Genomic DNA, 19,801 nt, shown 5'->3' with positions numbered 1-19,801 from the left:
CTAGCAACTGGTAGATACTCAAATATTTGGTGAATGAATAAACAGAGGAACAGGCTGTCAGGGCTTTTTGCTACCTGCCAATCATACTGTTTTATGCTCGACATTTAACCAGAATAATTTGCTCAATTAGAATCCTCTTGATGGGACCGTTTACCCAGTAGAAAAGACCTTCCCTAGTGACCAGAATGTGATCTCCAAACATCATTTCCTATTAAAAGCAACTGGGGTACCTAGGAGAAATGGGTGATTCAAAGTCTGTAGCTAGAAATGTAGAAGATGAGCTAGAGTATCTGTCATATCTGTGAGCAAGGAAGCTATAAGACACTACCAGGGTCATATCAACTTTAAGAGCCAAAGTAAAAAGGTTCTCTCTGGCCAAAACTAGAACAACCAGAATATCGATAAAAATAATGAATTAAAACACATTAAATATGTTTGAATCCCAGCGTTCATAATGATACTTTAAAAAAAACATAGCCAACTGGTCATTGGTAAAGAATGTTAGGGAATCAATTATTTTTGCAACTGGTAAAGGATAAATAACATCACTGGCAGGCTCATACAGTGGTGGTATGGTTTGCTATTAAAAGTTCAGAAGAGCCCATCCGGCGTGGCTCAGTGGTTGAGCATCAACCTATGAACCAGGAGGTCAAGGTTCGATTACCGGTCAGGACACATGACCGGGGTGCGGGCTTGGTCTCCTGTTGGGGGGCATGCAGGAGGCAGCCAATCAATGATTCTCTCTCATCATTGATATTTCTATCTTTCTCTCCCTTTCTCTCTGATATCAATAAAAACATATTTAAAATAATAATCATAGTTAAATTATGTGTTATTATATATTATTTAAAGAAACTCAAAACTTCAATTTCAATTATCGAACTCAATCATTTGATGTATATTTTACTGACAACACAGAGCCACATAACTTGACAAAGCCACCATTAAAAATTTACTTTAACCACTCAGAATTAAATCAGAATTAAAAGGACACTCTCATTCACTAGTTACTATCTGTTATTTTCAAATATCAACATGTTCTAAGACCAAAGTTCAATAAACACTGCTGTTTACTAAAACATTTTACCTTACCTCTCTACTAGATAAAAATTCAACCAGAAAAAGAAAAAGAAAAAAAATTAGAATCACACCCTGGGAGCATGCTCCCTTAAGGAAAATGTCAGCAAGTTTCAACCTTATCAGCATTAAATATTACCTTACCAAATGATTCTGCTAAGCTAAACAAGAGAAGTACAAAATTTGTGTGAAGCTGATTATGCTGGTTATAATTTACAATAATTAACTTCTCCCAACATTCAGGTTAACCTCCCACTGAGACATGCAAACAGACTATTAATATCCAGAACACAAAACTAAATAGTATATATCAAGAAAACTTTTATAATTTGTGAGTACTTAAAATGGCTAAAAGAGAACATTTCATATAACAATGGAAAAATAAAGACTTTCTCCTTTTTTTGGTACAACACTATGACTTATAATTTCTAATCAATTCTTAACACAAAAACAAAAACATACGTGCAATTTTTCTTTTAGCCAAACACTTTGCTCTATTCAACTGTTTTGTCTTCATTTTCTGAAATCCATTTTCCTCCTGTGGTTCCTGTTTCAAAACAAAGAAATATGATCAGGATGGCTACCATAAAAAGTGGTACTCTTTCCATCTCCTCTACAGCTAGTAGGCTGCTGAGGTTCTGAAGAATCAGCAGTTGTAGACATTCACAGAAAACATCAGTAAAAGATCCTTTACAGTACTGCCCTGGCCGGGTGGCTCAGTTAGCTGGAGCGTTGTCTCACACACAAAAAGGTTTCAGGTTTGATTCCTGGTCAGGACACATACCTAGGTTTCGGGTTCAATCCCTGGGTGGGGTGCATTCAGGAGGCAACCAATCAAAATTTCTCTTTCATATCAATGTTTTTCTCTCCCTTCCTCTCTCTCTAAAATCAATTAAAAAAAAAAAAAAGAGATCCTTTACAGTACCAAAAAAATGTAGATCTGGAACCAATAAATATGACAAAAATAAAAAATATTTAACATACTGACATTATCTGTCATACACATGCTCATGTAAAAAGTGGACTATCCGCAAAATAGTAGTAAGCATGCACCCAAGTTCAGAAAAGGCTTGATTGAAAGTTTAAAAATCACCCTGGCTGGTATTGCTCAATGGCTAGAATGTCAGCCCACGCACCAAAGGGTTGCGGGTTCAATTCCCAACCAAGGGCACATAGCTGGGTTGCAGGTTCAATCCCCGATTATGCCTATGCAAGAGACAACCAATCCATATGTTTCTCTCACATCAATGTTTCTCTCTCTCTCTCCCCCTCCCTCCCTCTCTAAAAATCAATAGAAAGAATATCCTTGAAAAAAGAATATCCTTGGATGAGGATTAACAAAACAAAAAAAAAGAAAGTTTAAAAAATAATAATGTTTTAACTCAGTGTAAATTTTTTTAATCAGTACTTCAAAAAGCAAGAGAACAACTTGGAGAAAGTAAGCAACATATGTGTCAGACAAAGGGCTAATTTTCCTTTTATAGTCATACATTGCATAAAGACATTTAACTCAACAACAAACTGCATATATTAGAGTGGTCTCATAAAATTATAATGGAGCTGAAAAATTCCTATCACTGAGTGACATCATAGCCAATGCAACATCATACACAACATATTACATGTTTTGATGATGCTGGTGTAAACAAATCTACACTGCTGCCAGTCATGTAAAAGCATAGAACATACTATCTATGTATATAAAAAGCTACGTGACCAACCGTACATCCATCGGACTGGTACATATGATGTGCACTGGCAATTTAAAAATAAACATGACTTGTGCATGCACAATACATATAAAGCTCTCGCTGATGCGTGTAAAAGGCTACATGACCAACCTGACACTTCTATTATAGAGAAAGGGTGAATAGCGATATTAAAATACTTCTTCAAATTTATTTCTTTTCAATGTGCACAAATCCATGCACTGGGCCACTAGTTGTATATAGTACATAATATTTGACAATGGTAATAAACAACTGTTACTGGTTTATGTATTTACTATAATTTTTGTTATTTTATACTAGTAATCCAGTGCACGAAATTCGTGCACATTATAAGGTGATTAATTAGAGGAAATAATTCAATATTGCTATTTGCCATTTCTCTATAATAGAAGTGTCAGAGATGAAAGAAAATTAGTAAAATGTATATGAAAACATTCCTCCTGTCAGAGTCTGGGGCGCACCGTGGGACCCAGAGTCAAGTCCACGCTCACCCACATGCACCTCAAAATCACGTGAGACCCAGACCTGGCCACCGCCCCCCAACATTGGGCTAGATCCAGACCTGGCCAGTCCCACCTTTGTCAAGCCCTGCCAGGCAGGGGGCATAGCCTCAGGTCCCCTGGCCCCGCGCCAGGACGGGGGGTGTGGCCTGAGGTCCCCCAGCCCAGACCAGGGTGGGAGGCATGCTTTGAGGTCCTCCATCAAGGCCTGCCAGGTGGGGGACACGGCCCGAGATCCTGTCAAGCCCCGCTGGGTGGGGGGCATGGCCTGTGGTCCCCCGTCAAGCCCTGCCAGGTGGGGGGGGGCACGAAGCCTCAGGTTCCCCCAGTCCAGCACCAGGAGGGGGGCACAGCCTCAGGTCCCCCGTCAAGCCCTGCTGGGAGGGGGCGCTGCCTGAGTTCCCCCAACCCAGCACTGGGGGTGCACCTTGAGGTCCCCTGTCAAGCCCCGCTGGGTGGGGGGCATGGCCTGAGGTCCCCTGTCAAGCCCAGCCAGGTGGGGGACACAGCCTCAGGTTCCCTGGCCCAGTGCTGGGGTGGGGGGCACGGCCTGAGGTTCCCTGTCAAGCCCTGCCAGGTGGGGGGTGCGGTCTGAGGTCCCCCGGCCTGGGGTGGGGGTGGGGGGCACGACCTGAAGTTCCCTGTCAAGTCCTACCTGGTGGGGGGCATGGCCTGAGGTCCCCCTGCCTGGTGCTGGGGCGGGGGGAGCAGCCTGAGGTCCCCTAGCCCAGCACCATGACAGGAAGCACACCTTGAGGTCCCCCATCAAGCCCCCCTGGGCAGGGGGCATGGCCTCAGGGGGGGGGGGAAGGGGCGCAGCGGCCTGAGGTCCCCTGTCAAGCCCTGCCGGGTGGGGGGCATGGCCTGAGGCCCCTGTCAAGCCCTGCAGGGTAGGGGGCACAGCCTGAGGTCCCCTGTCAAGCCCCACGGGGGCGGGGGGGGGGGAGGGCATAGCCTCAGGTCCCTGCTGATTGCTCGTTAAGGTTCCTTATGGGAACTTGGCCTCAGCTGTGGGTGCAGCCATCTTTGTGATGGAGTGATGGTCCATTAGCATATTCCCTCTTTATTAGATAGGATTCCTTCTACTTACCAAAAAAAGTTTGCTGTAAAACAGTATGCCATGTTACACCAGCAGCAACCTCATATATCTTGTGCTTACCATATATCTTGATTGCATCATTTTCTCTTATTCTTGATTAGTCTTGTGCTGTTTTATATAGTAACATGCTATACAAGTTTGTAGCCTAGGAACAATAGGCTATATATACCATATAGCCTAAGGTGTGTAAGACTAGGTTTGTGTAAGTATACTCTATGATATTCACACAACGAGATCTCCTAACAATGCATTTCTCAGAATGTGATGTTAAGTGGTGCATGACTATATATAAAGACCTCTTACAAAACAATATTTAGCCTCTTCCCATAGGAAAAGACACGTTAAGACACTTCCTAGAAAACCATACACAAGGGGTTCATAAGTATATGAAAAGATGCTCAATTTCACTTTGGAAATGCAAATCAAAACAATTTTATAGATACTATATATTTTTTTTACCTATACTAAGTAAAAATTAAAATGTTTTATAAAACACTTACTGTGGGGAAACAGGTTCTCTGATGGGATATAATGGATGCAATATTCTAGGTTAGAGAACAAATTCGAAATAACCACTAAAGTCATAAATATACAACACACTTTGTCCAGCAATATACTTCTAGGAATTTATTCTACAGATATTTAGCCTCTTTGTGAATAATTATGTTCAGAGTAGAATGTTTTGTCATTGTAAAAGACTGTAAACAACCTCAATCAATGCTACTCAAAGTATGATCTATAGGTGAAAATCAGCACACTGATTGTTTCTAGTCTGCAACAAAATAAGCACAGAAATTGAGAATAAAGCATTTAGAAACTTTTACAGCAATCTGACATTGCTACAACATCCATGCAGGATAAGAGGATTTACACGGTGAAAGCTGCAGACTAGTCATTTGCAAAAATACCAAATTATAATATGTGCTGCTTTAAAGTTAGTTATTTATTAAAATCCAAAGTATATAAATATCTGAGAAAATATAGACATTTATTTATAACTTATATTAACTATATTTTTAATCAAGCCCATTTTTAAAGTTATACTTTAATACTATTAAACAAGAAAAGTAAACTTTATATTACTTATTTTTAATCCTAATTTACAGATTTCAAACAAACTTCACTGGACTTTTGTCATCAAGAAAACACAAATCTTTCTGAAATAGCAGTAGCAGTAAAAAAAATGATCCAAGTAATTGTGAAGAAATAAAGGGCAAAAGTTTAATTCTAGTTTTACTCAGAAGTATGATCCTTCACATATTGAGTTCAGTTTTAAACCCACAATTGATGGTGTAGTATAACAATCAGAGTGTCTTATTTCTAAATACATACTAACTAAAAAACTATGAAAACTTAAACATTTATATATAAAATAAAGTTCAAAATAAATAAAAAATCTGAGTATTAAATTAATAAGCTCACACAGATGCTTAATACTTCATATATAAATATTAGTACTTTATAGATTTCTTATAAATACTATATTTACTAAGACAAAAAAAACTATATAGAAAGAAATTAGTTCAAGACGGCAAAGTTGTCTACTTGGATATAATGTATGAGTCTGAGGCAAAGAAGGTAGCTCAAGTACCATATTCCAATGGCAACATAGCTTAATATATTCAGAAAGCAGATCATGATATGGAAGATCAATGAATAAAACAAATAAAGCTAGCAACATATTTCCATTGCAACCTCATGAGTGCACAGATATTGGCAACACAGCAATACTTTTAGGAAATGTGTGATGAGCTTGATGGTAGAAAAATTCTTTCAGCTTTATTTTTGACAAACATTTTAAGTTCTGAGCTGTTTAAAACCATAAAGGGTTAAACTTTTACATTTTTATGTAGCCAGAAGTAACAACAGGAAAATTTCCTAGATTAAGGAACATGTGCCAGAATGTTCCTGAATGACTATACCATTTACTCACTTACATTCTAAGACAAAACAAAACAAAAAAGTCTTTAAAAAGTGCACAAAAATACCAAGACATGAAAAGAACATGAAGTGTATATTAAAAATTAGTTGGTATGATAGTTTTATGAGCAAGTGCTAGTAACCTTAAAGAACAGATCATTCCTTTATTATCTAAACTGCGGTAGGACATAAAAATAATAAAAAAAAGCTCCCTTCTATATTATAGCATAAATCTGAAACTAAAATCTGATATAGTAAAAAAAAAAAAAAAAAAAAAAAAGACAATTATAAAAAAATCAATGCCACTAGGAATATAAATGCAAAACTCATAAATGATATGAAAAAGTAAATTCTATATTATGTTAATGTAATACTAAGTAAAATTTTTTCTCCAGAAATGCAAAAATGTTCCAACATTTGACAATGTATTAATGAACTATATTAATTGATTAAAGGAGAAAAACTATGCCATCATCTTGCTAAATAATGAAAAGGCATTTGATTAAACATCCATTCCTAAAAATACTAATAGAAAATAAGCAATTAAAGGATATTTCTATAATAAATATAATGTAGAAATAAGAAACAAATAACAAAACATCAGAATACTTCCACAATTAAATTCAAAATCAAAACAAAGATGTACTCTATCACTGTTAACAATTAACATTATTCTGGAGGCTACAGTCAATGCAATGAAACAAAAAAATTAGCTATAAGTACTAGAAAGAGAGAAAATGACCATTATTAGCAGATACAAGTGCCTACCTAAATAACCCAAGATAATAACTGAACAATTATTCCAAAATTATGTGACAGATCAATGGAACAAAATTTTAAAATCTAAAACAAAACAAAACAATTATAGACAAGATTTTAATTTATAATAAAGATAAAATTTCAAATCTTTGGGAAAAGGTAGATTATAGAAAAATGTTGGTAGAACTGCCTAACCCAGGGATGGACAACCTTTTGAGCTTGGTGTGTCAAACTTCGCCAAAAAACTGAGCATAACTCGGGTAGTGTGTCACTTTGAAGAAAAAACATTATTTCACAAATGTTTCATCCTCAGGAGCAGCAAATGTTTCATCCTCGGCACGCGGCCGCCTCAGCGGCCGCGTGTCATCAGAAATGGCTACGCATGTCAGTGCTGACATGCATGTCATAGGTTCGCCATCACTGGCCTAACCACTAAGACTCAGTTTTGCAACATATATATGTATACTGTTTAGACATAAATATCCTATCAAATAAGAGTAATATGCAAATTAACCATCACTCCGCCACACCCACAAGCCACGCCCACAAGCCAATCAGGAGTGAGTATGCAAATTAACCCCAACCAAGATGGCTGCAGCCACAGAGCAAGCAGGAGGGAGGCTTGGATTTCCCCAGCGATGGAAGAAGCCAAGTTTCTGCAGCCCTGGTCTGCCTTGGTCTCCACTCAAGGCTACAAAGTTTCAATTATAGAAGATAAATAAATTCCAACAGAAATGGCTGCAGCCAGGGAGCGAGCAGGAGGCTTGGCTCCGCTCCAGGCTACAAAGTTTCAATTGTAGAAGATACATAAATCCCAGATACCAGGGCCTCCACTTGGGTCGCCGGGGGGTGTGGCCGCCCTGCAAAACACCACAGGCCCCTCACCCAGGCCGCCCCACACCCCAAGGGAACCCCCACCCTGATCCGGGACACCCTTCAGGGCAAACCAGCTGGCCCTCACCCATGCACCAGGCCTCTTTCCTATCTAATAAAAGAGTAATATGCAGATTGACCATCACTCCAACACACAAGATGGCTGCTCCCATGTGGTCAAAAATCCTGCCTCTATGTGGATACAAGGTGGCCACCACAAGATGGCCAGCAGGGGAGGGAAATTGGGAGGGACCAGGCTGGAAGGGAGGGCAGTTGTGGGGATCAGGCCAGCAGGGGAGGGGAGTTGGGAGGGACCAGGCCAGCAGAGAAGGGAAGTTGGGGGTGACCGGGCCTGCAGGGAAGGGCAGTTGGGGGGGGGGGGGGGCCCCAGGCCTGCAGGGGAGAGCAGTTGGGGGAGACCTGGCCTGTAGGGGAGGGCAGTTAGGGGTGACCAGGCCTGCAGGGGAGGGCAGTTAGGGGCAAACAGGCTGGCAGGGGAGCAGTTAGGCATCAATCAGGCTGGCAGGGGAGTGGTTAGGGGGTGATCAGGCTGGCAGGCAAAAGCGGTTAGGAAAATGGAACTCCCATTTGACCCAGTAATCCCACTCCTGGGAATATATCCGAAGAAACTAGAAACACCAATCAGAAAGGATATATGCACCCCTATGTTCATAGCAGCACAATTCACCATAGCTAAGATTTGGAAACAGCCTAGGTGCCCGTCAGCAGATGACTGGATCAGAAAACTGTGGTACATCTACACAATGGAATACTATGCTGCCATAAAAAAGAAGGAATTCTCATCATTTGCAGCAACCTGGATGGAATTGGAGAACATTATGTTAAGTGAAATAAGTCAGTCAATGAAAGAAAAATATCACATGATCTCACTCATTTATGGGTAATAAAGAACATTATAAACTTGAACAAAAAGATAGATACAGAGACAGTAAAGCATCAAACAGACTGTCAAATTACAGGGGGAAAGTTAGGGAGAGGTGGGGGAGATAAGAGATCAATCAAAGGACTTGTATGCATGCATATAAGCATAACCAATGGATGCAAAACTCTGGGGGGTGAGGGCATATATGGGAGTGGGGTGGGGGGTGGCAATGATAAAATATGTACACATATAATACCTTAATAAAAAAATTGGAAAAAAAAAAAAAAAAAGCAGTTAGGGGCAATCAGGAAGGCAGGCAGGCGAGCAGTTGGGAGCCAGCAGTCCTGGATTGTGAGCGGGATGTCCGACTGCCCGTTTAGGCCCGATCCCGGTGGGTGCAGGCTGGGCTGAGGGGACTCCCCCCCACCCTGCATGAATTTCTTACACCCAATTGCATCCCTTTTCACCCATGTAAAGGTAACCACTCCACTGTATTTGTTTTATCTTTCCATTCTTTCCCTTACGATTCTATCATATTTATTAGAGGCCCAGTGCACGAAATGCATGCGGGGGGGGGGGTGTCCCTCAGCCCAGCCTTCACCCTCTCCAATTTGGGATCCCTCTCACAATCCTGGACCACTAGCTCCTAATCACCCACCTGCCTGTCTACCTGGTCACCCCTAACTGCCCCCCCTGCCAGCCAGGTCGCCCCCAACTGCCCCCTCCCTGCTGGCCTGGTTGCTCCTAACTGCCCCCCCTGCCAGCCTGGTTGCCCCCAACTTCCCCCTTCTGCCAGCCTGGTCACCCCTAACTGCGCCCCCTGCCAGCCTAATTGCCCCAAACTGCCCCCCCTTGCCGGCCTGGTTGCCCCCAACTGCATCCCCCTGCCGGCCTGGTCGCCCCACACAGCCTGCTTGTTCAGTTGTTTGGTCATCCCTCACTAACCCCCCCCTGCCAGCCTGGTCATAGGCAGCCATCTTGTGAGGGCATGATCAATTTGCATATTACCTCTTTATTATATAGGAGGATATCCAATAGAGTTATGAAAAAATTCTCAATCTTTCTGATTAAAAATATACAACTTGCCAAAACCGGTTTGGCTCAGTGGATAGAGCGTCGGTCTGCGGACTGAAGGGTCCCAGGTTCGATTCTGGTCAAGGGCATGTACATTGGTTGCGGGCACATCCCTACTAGGGGGTGTGCAGGAGGCAGCTGGTCGATGTTTCTCTCTCATCGATGTTTCTAGCTCTCTATCCCTCTCCCTTCCTCTCTGTAAAAAATCAATCAAATATATATATAATATATATATGTATATATATATATATATATATATATATATATATATATACACACACACACAACTTTTTGATCATCAAATGGGGAAAACTTTAATAGTTGTAATAAGTCTTGGCAAGGGGACAAGAAATGAACTGCTTATAAGAATATAAGTAAGATTAGACTGTGAAGGTTCTGTAGAGTAAACCGTATTAAAGTTCTAAACTGATCTTGTAGGTATTGGTCACAAACTTTTAAGCAATCAAGTACAAAGATATAAAATCTGAAATCTTAAAAGAAAGTTGGAGTAAGCTAAGTGAAATGTAGAGAGAAAAAGCTGAAGGCACAGAAGCAAGTTCAGAGTCTATTGCAAGAACTCAAATAACAGATGATCAAAATGAAACTGAGTAAAAATTGCAAGGTCTGGCAAGCTGGCATTAAGGTTTAGTCACAACACAAACCAGTCTTGGGTATCAAGGCCTAGTTTGAGACCTAAAGCTCCACACTTCAAAATACTGACCTCTCCATCACTATCAGATATCACAATGAGTGCATCCTCCAGTTTACGCTTCCTCCTCACATTGACAGGACTGGAAGTTTCTGCATCTTTCTTCTCCAAGTTCTGAGCTTCAGGGGCTTCTTTAACTTTTTTCTTTCTTCGTGGCATCCTGCTGTCTGAAATTAATGGACAAACAATTCATTCAAAGTATAAGTTTTCTAACCCTAGCCGGATTGGCTCAGTGGATAGAGAGTTGGCCTGTGGACTGAAGGGTCCCAGGTTCAATTCCAGTGAAGGGCACATGCCTGAGTTGCGGGCTTGATCCCCAGTAGAGGGTGTGCAGAAGGCAGCAGATCAATGATTCTCTGTCATCACTGATGTTTCTATCTCTCTCTCCCTCTCCCTTCCTCTCTGAAATCAATAAAAACATATTTTTTTAAAAGTATAAGTTTTCTAGATGCTATTTGTAATTTAATCATATAAAAGAAAAATATACTCACCTAATAAAAGTAAAACTGGATGTCTGAACTTTTCCACTACTCTTTAATGAAATTTTAATAGGAATAATACGACAAATTATCCTAGTTCCTTAAACACTGACTTAGATAATTGGTTTTCTTGACTGCATATTATAATTTATCTAAAAAGATTTTTTAATACCAATGCCTCAACCTGATAAAAATATATCTCCAAAAAACCAACAGTAATATCATACTTAAAGATAAAAGACTAAATGCTTTCTCCTTAAGATAGGAATAAGACAAGAATGTCTGCTTTCATCCTTTCTATTGAACTTTATTGAAATTTTTAGGCAGATCAATTATTCAAGAAGAAATAAAAGACACAAAGCTGAAAAGGAAGAAGTAAAACTATCATCATTTGCTGATAACATAATCTTATAATTTTTAAAAAATCCACAAAATACTATAATGAATGAGTTCAGCAAGATTACACAATATAAGGTAATACAAAAAAACTAGCAATGAATAATCCAAAAATGAAATTTGAAAAATTCTAACAGCTTAGGAATAAATTTAATGAAGGAAGTAGAAGATTTGCAAATGGAAACTTTAAAATCCCTGTTGGCTTTTTTGGGGAAATAGACAGCTGATCCTAAAATTCACATGGAAACAGAGGGTCCCAGAATAGGCAAACCAACCTTGAAAAAAGTGAAGTAATTTTAAGGACCCACATATCTCAATTTCAAAATTTACCACACCCCTAGCTGGTTTGGCTAAGTGGATAGAGTGTCGGCCTGTGGACTGAAGGGTCCCGGGTTCGATTCCAGTCAAGGGCACATGCCGGGTTGTGGGCTTGATCCCCAGTAGGGGGTGTGCAGGAAGCAGCCAATCAATGACTCTCTCTCATCATTAATGTTTCTCTCTCTCCCTCTCCCTCCCCCTTTCTCTCTAAAATCAATTTTTAAAATGTTTTTCAAAAAAATCTTACCACAAAGCTAGTTAACAAGACAATGTGGCACACTGGCACAAGGATAGACAAAAATCGATGGTACAGAACTGACAATCCAGAAAACATCCACACGTTGTCAATTTTCAACAAGGATGCCAAAATACTTGGAGAAAGTATAGTCTTTTCAACAAATGTAGATATCCACATACAAAATGAAATAGGACCTCTACCTATCATATACAAAAAGTTGCAAGAAATGGAATTAGATTCTTAAGAGAAACATAGGCATAAATTTTTGGGATCTTGAATAGGAAATGGTTTGTTAAATATGACATCAAAAGCATAAGCAACAACAAAAATAAAGAAACTGGGAATCAAAATGTGGCTCAGTAGTTGAACGTCGACCTATGAACCAAGAGGACACATGTGGCCTGGGTTGTGGGATCAATCCCCAGTATGGAGCGTTCAGGAGGCAGCCAATCAATGATTCTCTCTCATCATTGATGTTTCTATCTCTCTCCCTTCCTTTCTGAAATTAGTTTTTAAAATATATTTTTAAAAAAACAACCTTTGTGCTTCAAAACCATAATATTAAGAAATTGAGCCCTGGCCAAGTGGTGCAGTAGGTTGGAGCATCATCCTGTACACCAAAAAGTTGCTAGTTTGATTCCAGGTCAGGACACATACCTAGGTCACGGTTCAATCCCCCATTGGGGCCCATTCAGGATCACTGTTTCTTTCTCATATCGATGTTTTTTTCTCTCTCTCCACCTTCCTCTCTCTAAAATCAATAAAAGGATCCTTGAGTAAGGATTTTTTTTAAATTTTTATTGTTGAGAGTATTACAAATGTCCATCTTTCTCCCTCCATTGCCCCCCTCCACTGGTTCCCACCCTGCCCCAGGTCTTCATCACCCAATTGTGTCCATAGGTAAGATCTTTGGTTAATCTCTCCCGCGCCCCCGCCCCCTTTTCCTCTGATATTCATGTCTGTTTCATGTTTCCATGCCTGATTCTATTTTATTCACCAGTTTATTTTGTTCATTAGATTTCTTGTTCATTTATTTTGATTTTAGATTCAATTGTTGATAAATATGTATTTATTGCCATTTTATTGTTCGTATTTTTTATCTTTTTTCTCTTCTTCTTCCTCTTCTTAAAGAACTAGAGGCCCAGTGCATGAAAATTCATGCACTGGAGGGGGAGGGCATCCCTCAGCCCGGCCTGCCCCATCTCAGAATCCAGGAGCCCTCAGGGGCAAGAGGCAACCCAGCGATCAGGAGAAGTGATGCCCCCATCACACCTCTGCTGCTGCCACTGCCAGCAGCGCCAGTCTGGCCAGCCCTGGCTACCTGAGCCTCAGGCCAGCCCTGGGCAGCTGGGCAGCCGCCATCTGGAGCTTGCCTGCATCTCGGGCCGGCCCTGAGCGGTTGGGCAGCCACCATCTGAGGCTTGCCTGTGCCTCGGCTGGCCCTGCTTGCCTGAGTCTCAGTCAGTGGGGGGGTGCAGGAGGACCCGAGGCCCCTGGCGGGGCTGAGGGGACTCTGGCGGCAGGAGCACGGAGTGGCCAGCCCGGGCTGAGGAAGGGAGGATACTCTCAACGACATGAGTTATAACTTCCAATTTGTTGGACACCACAGTGAGACTTCAGCTTCGGGGGAGGGAAAAAGAGAGGGAAGGGCAGCTAGTTGGAGGAGCAACGAGCCTGGGCGAGCTGTCAGTCAGTGGGGCGCATGCAGGAGGACCCAAGGCCTCCGGCAGGGCCGGCCCCACCCCTGCTGTGGGTGCTGCCATCATGTGATGGTGTGATGGTCAATTTGCATACTACCTCTTTATAATATAGGATACCCTTCAATAGTTGATGTAATACTGGTTTGGTGGTGATGAACTCCTTTAGCTTATTTTTGTCTGGGAAGGTCTTTATCTGACCTCCCATTAGTGACTCCCAATAAATGATAGCTTTGCTGGGTAATCTTGGTTGAAGGTCCTTGCTATTCATCACTTTGAATCTTTTTTTGCCACACCCTTCTGGCCTGCAAAGTGCCTGTTGAGAAATCAGCTGACAGTAGTAGTAAGCTAACTGCTTTTCTCTTGCTGCTTTTAAGAATCTCTCGTCTTTAAGCTTTCGCATTTCTATTATGATGTGTCTTGGTGTGGGCCTCTTTGGTTTCATCTTGTTTGGGACTCTGTGCTTTCTGAACTTTTATGTCTACTTCCTTCACCAGGTAGAGGAAGTTTTCTGTCATTATTATTATTATTAAACATGTTTTTATTGATTTGTATAAGCTGTTTTTATCACTATTTACACGTTAGGAAATTTATTCAAAATCAAACGTTAACTTGGTAATTGACTATGTTGAGAATTGAAGCCCCATGTGTCTGATTCCAAAAAGACATTCTTTGATTGAATTACACAGCAATGCCTCCTCCCTGACAGGAAAAAATAAAGACAGAAGCATAATACTTCCACTTTTCCTGGGTGTTACTTATGTCTCAGTAAGACATAGCGGCTATTCAGGAACACTGGGGTCAAGCTGCCTAGACTCAAAGCCAGCTCTGCCTTCGAGCTGTCATTGATCATCTGTAAATTGAAGGTCCCGCACCTATTCGTGAAGATTCAATAAACGCGTTTGTGGAAAAGGATTGAAGCACCGGTCTGTCGTGGTCCAGAGGAGAGGCAACAGTTCCGCTGGAGGGGGGAGTGGTAAATGATAAGGATTTCCAAGGGAAATCTGGCAAAGCAGTGAATGCAAGGCTCGCTCCCGACAAAGCAGTAGCCCGACAAGGGAGGGGCGAGAGGCGGCGGCGGCCGGGGGCCGTTACCCTGATTCCGGGGAGGGGAGGGACGCTGCTGCCTCCGGCTTCCGCTGGAGGAAGACGCCTCGGAGAGGCGGGCGGGCGGGGAGCAAGAACTGCGAAGGGGACGCCTTGAAGGATGAAGGCCGCACCCCCAGGGTGAGGGGGCGGGCCCAGCACCGGGGGCGGAAGCCCACAGGCGGCCCAAGGGCCCACCCCGGCGTTGGGAGGCGCCTAGCCGGCGTCCCAAATGGCCATCCGGGTGTCCCGAGAGGCCCGACTGAGCGTGGAGAGGGCCCTACCCGCTTGTCAGAGGCGCCCCTGCGAGTGGGCAGCGGGCCGCGGACCCCGTGAGGGAGAGGCGGCGGGAAGAGGGCGGACTGGAGAGTGCGGAGGCGGCAGGTACTCACCGACCGGCCCTCGCGGTTGGGCCGAGCCCCTCCTCCCGGTGCGGGGGTCACGAGCGTCTGCACCACGTCAGGAGCTGGGGGCGGGCGAGCGGAGGTGCGCGCGAAGTCGGGCACTGCCCGGAGGAGACGCGGGCGTCCGGTGACGAAACCAACGAGCACCGCGCGGGGGAAGCCACCGCCAGGACGTACCAACTGCTGCCGGGGGGCGGGGGGGGCGGGGGCCACCGCCGGGGTGCCTCCAGCAGTCGGGCCCCTGCCTGGGCTCTCGCGGCGTGCTGGTTCGAGGTGTTAGCCCTGCACTAGCTCTTTGAAGGAAACCAGAGTAGCACAGAGCCCGCAAAACACTCTAGTTAACCCTTCAAAGTTTTCTCTGGCACATCAAACCTCTTCTGGCCCTTTTGCATGTATCTAGTTATACTGAAATTATCTGTTCACGTGACCGCTTGAAAACTCTCCGGGTAAATGTTACAGTCTGATCATTTCAGGGGAGGGGGAAATCTGGGAAACACTTAGGGATGTCAGGTGAAGTGTAACATCAGAACAGCCACTTTGGTGAAATTTTTTTTTTAATGATAATCTTTAAGTAGGTTTACTTTTTGGGGGGTGAAATTTAAAATGTGCATGACCCAGCAATTTCATGTCTAAAAAAATAGAGAAACTGCTACAGGTGTACACAAAAAGACATGTTTATATTCAAGCCTGCTCCCTTCCAATAAAAAAAGATAGAAATAACAGAAATGTCCAATACGACATGGATGATGTGATATGTTACTAAGATAAAATATTACAATAAAACTAATAAGTAGCAACATTTGATAGCTCATAGCATGAGTTACTGAATTGGTGACATGCCAACAAATTACATACACTGTAAAATGATATACATACATTTAAAAGTACAGAGAATAACAGTATATCCTGATTATGGGAAACGTGCATATAGAAAATGAACTACATGGATAGATGAACACACAATGTGATCATGTTATGAGGGCAGGGAGGGGTGGAAGCCAGGATGGATGGGGAGAGGGGGTAAACAGGACTTCAGACCTGTCATGATGTTACCGGAAAGGAGACCTGGCCTTTAGTGGTTCTGCCTCAGGCTGGCCCATAATGTGTGGGTCCTTGACTTTATGCAAAAAAAAAAAATCACAACATTAATCTAGGTGATTTTGAGAGTATTTTTATTAAAGCTGAGGACAGTGAAACAAGGGCTTCTGACAGAAAAAGCAACAGGAGAGCATAGGTGGGGCTGCTTTGGCTCTCTGGAAATATTGTAAGAAAGAAAAAAGCGTAGGTGGAGCTGCTTTAGCTCGCTGGGAAGTCAGAGAAAAGAGGCCTTGGAGACAGGTTCAGGGGTTTAGCCTGGGACAAGCTGCTGCTGCCCGTTGCTCCCCTGGTTGCAAGTCTCATGGGGACCCCTGGAGTTTAGGAGATGCACGCTTGTGGGGGAAGAAGAGGGGGAAGGGAAAGACAGGGGCATGTTCCGGGGGAGGGGGAACTCATTCATTTTGGGACCTTCATTTTGAGGTTTTTTTAAAGGCTGGGAGTTTAGGACCAGTCTTAAGGAAGGATCTCAACAGAATATTCATCAGCTTTTCCAGGTGTACCCTTTCAGGCTCATGGTCTCCACTGACTGGTTGGCACAAGGGCAGGGGGTCATTAGTCACTGCAGCTGATCCTGGCGATGCCCACCTGGTTTTGCTGCTTTTCTTGGCCTGGTGCTAAAATACAGCTTAGTCCTAGATGTTATCTCTAGGGAGGTGACCTGTAGCTGGGGGTAAATTGCTCAGCCAGTTTGTTCAGCTGTCTCAGTTTCCCCATTCCACTTGACAAGGAATTTTCCTAGGTTCTTACTATCTTGCCTCAATGATTTCTTTTTTAAAAAAGAAGAAACCTACCCTAACTGGTTTGGCTCAGTGGATAGAGCATCGGCCTGCGGACTCAAGGATCCCAGGTTCGATTCCGGTCAAGGGCATGTACCTTGGTTGCGGGCACATACCCAGTGGAGAGTGTGCAGGAGGCAGCTGATTGATGTTTCTCTCTCATCGATGTTTCTAACTCTCTATCCTTCTCCCTTCCTCTCTGTAAAAAATCAATAAAATATATATTTTAAAAAAAAGAAGACACCTAAAAATAAACATAGCAAAGTGTTAACACTTGGGTAGTGGAACTATACATTAGTCGCAGTACTTTTTTGTAACATTTAATCAGGTCACCTACATCCAAATGATCCTCCCAAATCCAGCTAAACCACTTTTTCATCTGCCTCTTGTAACTCCAGTTCATTTCTCCTGCTTGGTTCCTCAGCTTCTGGGACTTTCAATCACACATTATACAGTGCAATTATCTGTTGTATATATCTATCTTTTCTACAAGATTTGTTAGCTTTCTGAAGACATGATCCATGACATGGATTCCATGTAACTCTAGCAAGTAGCAAAGAGCCTGGCCAAAAGCAAACACTCAATACATGCTAATTGAACTGTAGTATGAAGACAGGAAATCAGAAAAGTTGTCAATGCAGGGCCAAGAAGGTCCTTTTGGGGCATCCTATCTCAAAGAAGATTGGTGATGCAGTTGTTAGCAGCCATCTTGCAACCCTAAGGAGAGCCAGCCAATGGAAGGCAGCCTCTAAGATTACCTCCAATTGTAATGGAGTGAAACGCTCAGTCTCTGACTCTATCTTAATTCTAGCTTGCATTTTTCCCATGGCCTTCAGGCAGATAGCTCCTGCCATTGATATGCTAACCATTACAGGAATTCTGCTGGAGGCTTGAGTTTTTGGAATAACAGGAGTTCACGTCCAATTCCCAGTCAGGGAACATGCCCAGGCTGCAGCTTGATCTCCAATGTGGGGCATGCGGGAGGTAGCCAATCAATGATTCTCTCTCATCATTGATGTTTTTATGTCTCTCTCCCTCTCCCTTCCTCTCTGAAATCAATAAAAATCCTATATAATAAAAGCCTAATATGCTAAATGTTCAGGCGTCCGGTTGTCCATTCAACCAATCAAAGCGTAATATGCTAATGATATGCTAAAGCCACTCAACCACTTGCTATGATGTGCACTGACCACCAGGGGGCAGACACTCTGACCAGTAGGTTAGCTTGCTGCTGGGGTCTGGCCGATTGGGACTGAGTTAGACTGGCCAGACACGCCCTGGAGCCCTCCCACAGTCCCTCCCCGGCTAGCCAACCTCTTGCATCCCTCCCTGGCCCCGATCGTGCACCAGTGGGGTCCCTCGGCCTGGCCTGCACCCTCTTGCAATCCGGGACCCCTCAGGGATGTCGGAGAGCCGGTTTTGGCCCAATCCTGCAGGCATAAAAGGCTAATATGCAAATCGACGGAACAACCGGTCGCTATGACACGCACTGACCACCAGGGGGAAGACGCTCAACACAGGAGCTGCCCCCTAGTGGTCAGTGCACTCCCACAGGGTGAACACCACTCAGCCAGAAGCCGGGCTCATAGGTGGGGGTGGCAGGAGCCTCTCCCACCTCTGCAGCAGTGCTAAGGCCAGGGAGTGGGCCTAAGCCATCAGTCGGACATCCCCCAAGGGCTCCCAGACTGCAAGAGAGCGCAGGCTGGGCAGGGGAATCCCCCGCCCCTGAGTGCATGAATTTCGTGCACCAGGCCTCTAGTAAAAAATAAAAGACCTAGAAACTGAAACTTACTGAGTGGCTTCCTGGAAGTGAGCCACCAAGGCCAGCTGGGTGATTTTAGCTTTTTGAAGAGATAAAAAGGTGTTGGAGAGACCTAGACGGTTTGGCTCAGTGGATAGAGCATTGACCTTCGGACCAAAGGGTCCCAGGTTCGATTCCAGTCAAGGGCAAGTACCTTGGTTGCAGGCTCCTTCCCAGCCCAGGGCCTGGTTGGGTCTCATGTAGGAAGCAACCAATTGATGTGTTTCTCTCACATCAATATTTCTGTCTTTCCCTCTCTCTCTTCCACTCTCCCTATCAATGGAAAGATATGCTTGGGTGAGGATTAAAAAAAAAAAAAAAGGTGTTGGAGAATTGGAGCATCTGGGTGTCATGATAGGGCTTGTTTCAAGAGGATCACTGGGGCTGTTCTGCTTAGAATACCTGAAGAGCAAAGAAAGGGACCAGAGCACTCCACAGCAATAACCTTGGCAAGAGATTGTGGCTCCGACAGAATTACCAGTTTGACAGGAAAGGAGTTTAAGGAGAGGTCTTGGCAGGGGGTTAACAGTTGGAACTCAAAAGGTATTTAATCGCGGAGATGGAGTTTCCTCTATCACTAACTTAATAGTAGTGAACTCAAGTAAACCACTTCTAGGTTCTGAGCCTCGGTTTCCCTACCAGCGAAAGGGGGAAAATATTCCCACATAACAGGGTCTTCATGAGAACGAAATGATGTGTGTCAAAGGCTAACCGTGTGCAAAGTGAGACCCCTGAGCCAAGGTCTGCACTAGCCGTCCGGAAAGGAGGGAGCCGCTGCAGAATTGTTGACCGACTTCCGAATCAGCAGCAGAGGGTCCGAGATCCCAAGCAGTTACCAGGCAAAAGAACCGCCAGGGCGGGAACCGCAACGCGGTTTGCGGCTC

At 43.5% G+C, this 19,801-nt stretch overlaps 1 protein-coding gene across 1 annotated transcript in view; it reads right to left on the bottom strand.

Annotated features, from left to right (window-relative positions):
- UIMC1 (ubiquitin interaction motif containing 1) overlaps positions 1 to 15,369 on the bottom strand; it is a 78,029-nt gene extending 62,660 nt beyond the window's left edge. The window contains exons 1-3 of the mRNA XM_054717788.1: positions 15,231 to 15,369; positions 10,637 to 10,791; positions 1,540 to 1,624 (exon numbers count right to left, since the gene is read on the bottom strand). Of these exons, the coding sequence (XP_054573763.1) occupies positions 1,540 to 1,624; positions 10,637 to 10,783 (232 nt within the window). The 5' untranslated portion in view covers positions 10,784 to 10,791; positions 15,231 to 15,369. The remainder of the gene's footprint in view (positions 1 to 1,539; positions 1,625 to 10,636; positions 10,792 to 15,230) is intronic.
- Between the last annotated feature and the right edge of the window lie 4,432 nt (positions 15,370 to 19,801).

This window comes from Eptesicus fuscus, chromosome 6 (assembly GCF_027574615.1).
Source record: "Eptesicus fuscus isolate TK198812 chromosome 6, DD_ASM_mEF_20220401, whole genome shotgun sequence".
In the NCBI taxonomy this organism is placed as follows: domain Eukaryota; kingdom Metazoa; phylum Chordata; class Mammalia; order Chiroptera; family Vespertilionidae; genus Eptesicus; species Eptesicus fuscus.
The sequence above is the reverse complement of the archived record's forward strand: the minus strand, read 5'-3'. Positions and strand labels throughout refer to the sequence as shown.